The sequence below is a fragment of the Salvelinus sp. IW2-2015 genome, linkage group LG18 (genome assembly GCF_002910315.2).
Source record: "Salvelinus sp. IW2-2015 linkage group LG18, ASM291031v2, whole genome shotgun sequence".
NCBI classification, from domain to species: domain Eukaryota; kingdom Metazoa; phylum Chordata; class Actinopteri; order Salmoniformes; family Salmonidae; genus Salvelinus; species Salvelinus sp. IW2-2015.
The window spans coordinates 47,934,575-47,939,885 of record NC_036858.1 but is presented as its reverse complement, the minus strand read 5'-3'; the positions used below and the strand labels follow the sequence as shown (position 1 = coordinate 47,939,885).

The window sequence follows — 5,311 nt, the reverse complement described above, 5'->3', positions numbered from 1 at the left end:
GAATGGAAAGGACAAGTTTAAAAGGGAATGTTGTTGCGTTGTAGTGGTGGAAAAAGTACCCAATTTTCATACTAGAGGAAAAGTAAAGATATCGTAATAGAAAATTACTCAAGTAAGATCAGCTGTCCGTCCTGTCTCCCTGTAGCGCTGTCTTAGGCGTCTCACAGTATGGACATTGCAATTTATTGCCCTGGCCACATCTGCAGTCCTCATCCCTCCTTGCAGCATGCCTAAGGCACGTTCACGCAGATGAGCAGGGACCCTGGGCATCTTTCTTTTGGTGTTTTTCAGAGTCAGTAGAAAGGCCTCTTTAGTGTCCTAAGTTTTCATAACTGTGACCTTAATTGCCTACTGTCTGTAAGCTGTTAGTGTCTTAACGACCGTTCCACAGGTGCATGCTCATTAATGGTTCGTTGAACAAGCATGGGAAACAGTGTTTAAACCCTTTACAATAAAGATCTGTGAAGTTATTTGGATTTTACAAATTATCTTTGAAAGACGGTCCTGAAAAAGGGACATTTCTTTTTTTCCTGAGTTTATTATAGCTATGAGCAGCCAATAGTCACCAAGTACTTATTTTACAGTAACAAAAACCATTTATACAGTTGGTAGACTATAGGAAATTGCATACATTATCTGTAACCTACAACGTTGTGATAAAACCCTGGTATTACAAAATACTGCACTTTTGTATTAAACAATAATTTATAAATAAAAAGTGTTAATGCACTTGTAGTCACATTCATGTCATCGGTTGGTAGTGAAACAACTTGAATTTATCAATACAAAAACAGTCATTTATGAGAAAACAACAACTTTGTCCTCGTTGGTAAAACGTGTCTGGTATGTAACTATTTCTAATGGTCAAATAATCTCAAATAGCATGTCTTGAGGGGTGCTGCTATATTAAGGAGTGAGACCATAGTATTACATATAGAACAGAATAATAGGATATCTATATATTCTTGAAGGAAGCGGAATTCTACTGGAATAGCCATGTAATRAAACATCAATTATCATCTGCATAGATTCCATGTCTTGATTTGTACAGTAAAATACATTTAGGGCACCAATGCTTTCCTTTTATAATATGCATTTGAAAAGAGAAATGCTTAGAATAAATGTAAGGGTGTAGGCGCCTATATGCTTTGGCAGTTATAGAAAAAAGTATTTGGCCTGGTTGGTATAGCAGACCTAGCTTAATTACAATTTGAAATCATTTAAAATACTTCCGCTGTGCTTGTTTGAGCTTGTATGTTGCAATAGAACCAACAGAAAAGTCCCAGAAGTACAAACCTGGCAATCCAGGCAGGCTAAAGAAAAAGCTAAAAGTATTTGAAAGATTTCTAAAAGTATGTGAACCCAGGCCTGGTATGTAGTAAAGTTGAAGTCGGAAGTTTACATACATCTTAGCCAAATACATTTAAACTCAGTTTATCACAACTCCTGACATTTAATCAGAGTAAAAATTCCCTGTCTTAGGTCAGTTAGGATCACCACTTTATTTTAAGAATGTGAAATGTCAGAATAATAGTAGAGAGAACAATTTACTTCAGCTTTTATTTATTTCATCACATTCCCAGTGGGTCAGAAGTTTACATACACTCAATTAGTATTTGGTAGCATTGCCTTCAAATTGTTTAACTTGGGTCAACCGTTTCAGGTAGCCTTCCACAAGCTTTCCACAATAAGTTGGGTGAATGTTGGCCCATTCCTCCTGACAGAGCTGGTGTAGCTGAGTCAGGTTTGTAGGCCTCCGTGCTTGCACACGCTTTTCAGTTGTGCCCACAAATTTTCTATAGGTTGAGGTCAGGGCTTTGTGATGGCCACTCCAATACCTTGACTTTGTTGTCCTTAAGCCATTAGGCCACAAGTTTGGAAGTATGCTTGGGGTCATTGTCCATTTGGAAGACCCATTTGTGACCAAGCTTTAACTTCCTGACTGATGTCTTGATGTTGCTTCAATATATCCACATAATTTTCCCCCTCATGATGCCATCTATTTTGTGAAGTGCACCAGTCCCTCCTGCAACAAAGCACCCCCACAACATGATGCTGCCACCCCCGTGCTTCACGGTTGGGATGGTGGTCTTCGGCTTGCGAGCCTCCCCCTTTTTCCTCCAAACATACGATGGTCATATATGGCCAAACAGTTCTATTTTTGTTCATCAGACCAAGAGGACATTTCTCCAAAAGTACGATCTTTGTCCCCATGTGCAGTTGCAAACCGTAGCCAGGCTTTTTTTTTACGGCGGTTTGGAGCAGTGGCCTTCTTCCTTGCAGAGCGGAAGTCGAATATAGGACTCGTTTACAGTGGCATATAGATTACTTATGTACCAGTTTCCTCCAGCATCTTCACAAGGTCCTTTGCTGTTGTTCTGGGATTGATTTGCACTTTTCACACCAAAGTACGTTCATCTCTAGAGACAGAACGCATCTCCTTCCTGAGTGGTATGACGGCTGCATGGTCCCATGGTGTTTATACTTGCGTACTATTGTTTGTACAGATGAACGTGGTACCTTCAGGCGTTTGGAAATTCCTCCCAAGGATGAACAAGACTTGTGGAGGTCTACCATTTTTTTCTGAGGTCTTGGCTGATTTCTTTCGATTTCCAATGATGTCAAGCAAAGAGGCACTGAGTTTGAAGGTAGGCCTTGACATACATCCACAGGTACACTCCATTGACTCAAATGATGTCAAGTAGCCTATCAGAAGCTTCTAAAGCCATGACATAATTTTCTGGAATTTTCCAAGTTGTTTAAAGGAACAGTACACTTGTGTATGTAAACTTCTGACCCACTAGAATTGTGATACAGTGATTATAAGTGAAATAATCTGTCTGTAAACAATTGCTGGAAAAATTACTTGTGTCATGCACAAAGTAGATGTCCTAACCAACTTGCCAAAACTATAGTTTGTTAACAAGAAATTTGTGGAGTGGTTGAAGAACGAGTTTTTATGACTCCAACCTTAAGTGTATGTAAACCTCCGACTTCAAATGTACATGGAAGGAGAGAGCAGCAATGTCGAAAAGACACAAACGCGGAACTGTTACACCAATAACCCCTCTGAAATCCAATGCCAGCGACTTAAAAATAAACCAGGGTTATGAACTGGTTCAAAGCGATGACATGTCCCTGTAACTTCATCATAAGTGGGAGGGGAAATAATACTGTAATAATAAAACTGTTTGACTGACATCATGTGAGGTATGATTCAAAATGCACACCACCACAGTACTTTCAGAAAGTAACAGATAATTATTGAAAATGACGCAACGTGTAAACTACACAATATTGGGTTTGCAGGTTTTGAAGTTTGAATTCACTACATAGGGCTCAGACTATAAAATGGTGTACCAATTATTAATAGATTTTACTATTCTACTATCAAACAATTACTAATCCTGCATATTTCAACACTGTTTGAACCCAAAGAAATATGTCCAAAACACAAAGAGTATAAATACTGTATCAATAAAAATATATTTTTCTTAGAAATATATTTACTTATTGAGGTCACACTTTGTCAAACGTAAAAATTACAATAAATATAGCACGCTAGCAGTTAATAGCTTTTCCAGCGGGTAGATTCGTGAGGCATGTCCTCTTATGTACTTGGCTGACCTGAACTTGTTACACATCCATCATAGTTGCTTGAACCATGCTGGAAATGACCATTTTATTTTGAAATAATCTAGCCCACCCAGTAAGGTTTGGGTTGGCTGTATAGTGTGAATCTAGTATGAGAAATAGTGATGGATCGATCAGTCAATGTACTGTGAGAGCCAGCGGAAACCGTCTCCGTATCCCTGCCTCTTCAGAACACTACACATGAAGATCTCCATGGGCCTCAGGTTCAGCTCCTTCAGTGACACATTTCCCTGAGGAGAGAAACACATAGGCAGAAGAGACAAGTAAAGATTACCCTCCATTCCAACCTTTTCCTTTGCATTGGAGTCAATGTGAGACTACAGAGTTACCATAATAAACTACTACAATGAAGTGGATCCTAACTGTACTCTAAATCAGTCATTTGTCATCTAGTCATTGTCAATACTAGACCCAATTGCCTAGCTCTGTAGTAGTGTTCTCACAATACCAGTATTGCAATACTATGATACCAGATTTACTTGGCAACTAGGAAATTACAAAGCAGACTTAACTCTATGGTCCTTCAAAAACCGATTAAAAAACGTATGGAAAATAGTGTCGATTGTATGCTTTCAAAATAAACCAAATGTGACAACATAATGCTGTTTTTTTCAACATTAGGACTGCTTTATGTTTTGTTTCTTTTTCTTCTTTACTTCCTAGTATGATGGTACTGGTACTATCTGATGTCAGTTGCTCTGGAGGCTGCTGCTCTAGAGGGTAAATGATGTTGTGTGCATTCAACAGTAAGCCCCTCCTCACCTTTCCGGTAGTGTGTCCAATGAGTCCGAACATCCCTCGGAGTGCGTCTTCACTGATTGCCTCTTGACGGTCGATCTTATTCCCGAGGATAAGTACAGGCACGTTGTAGATGGTCTCATCTGTTAACAGCGCCTGGAGAGGGAGAATGTAGAGGGCCAGTTAAACCTCTAAAGGTTCTACTAAGGTAACATATGATATTGTTTAAAGATGGTCATACCATGGATCCTTTAGCCATTTCAGTTGGAATTTTAGGACCCCTTTAGGTATAAAACTAATTATAAAAAAATATCCTATAAAGTATTTACATTTGGCCTTTACTACTATTGCCCTTAGAAACGCATTGAATAACACATGCGTAAATGGCAAAAAAGACAGTCAAAAAAGAAATACAAGGAATAAGCTGTCTGTCCTATATCTAGGAGATACAGTGGGGAGAACAAGTATTTGATACACTGCCGATTTTGCAGATTTTCCTACTTACAAAGCAAAAATCCCGAAAATCACATTGTATGATTTTTAAGTAATTAATTAGCATTTTATTGCATGACATAAGTATTTGATACATCAGAAAAGCAGAACTTAATATTTGGTACAGAATCCTTTGTTTGCAATTACAGAGATCATACGTTTCCTGTAGTTCTTGACCAGGTTTGCACACACTGCAGCAGGGATTTTGGCGTACTCCTCCATACAGACCTTCTCCAGATCCTTCAGGTTTCGGGGCTGTCGCTGGGCAATACGGACTTTCAGCTCCCTCCAAAGATTTTCTATTGGGTTCAGGTCTGGAGACTGGCTAGGCCACTCCAGGACCTTGAGATRCTTCTTACGGAGCCACTCCTTAGTTGCCCTGGCTGTGTGTTTCGGGTCGTTGTCATGCTGGAAGACCCAGCCACGA

At 39.3% G+C, this 5,311-nt stretch overlaps 1 protein-coding gene across 1 annotated transcript in view; it reads right to left on the bottom strand.

The window, feature by feature from the left end:
• Positions 1-2,343: 2,343 nt before the first annotated feature.
• The window catches only part of LOC111977426 (small COPII coat GTPase SAR1A-like), a 20,617-nt gene continuing 17,649 nt past the window's right edge, over positions 2,344-5,311 (bottom strand). Inside the window, exons 6-7 of the mRNA XM_024006840.2 lie at positions 4,417-4,548; positions 2,344-3,884 (exon numbers count right to left, since the gene is read on the bottom strand). Of these exons, the coding sequence (XP_023862608.1) occupies positions 3,768-3,884; positions 4,417-4,548 (249 nt within the window). The 3' untranslated portion in view covers positions 2,344-3,767. The remainder of the gene's footprint in view (positions 3,885-4,416; positions 4,549-5,311) is intronic.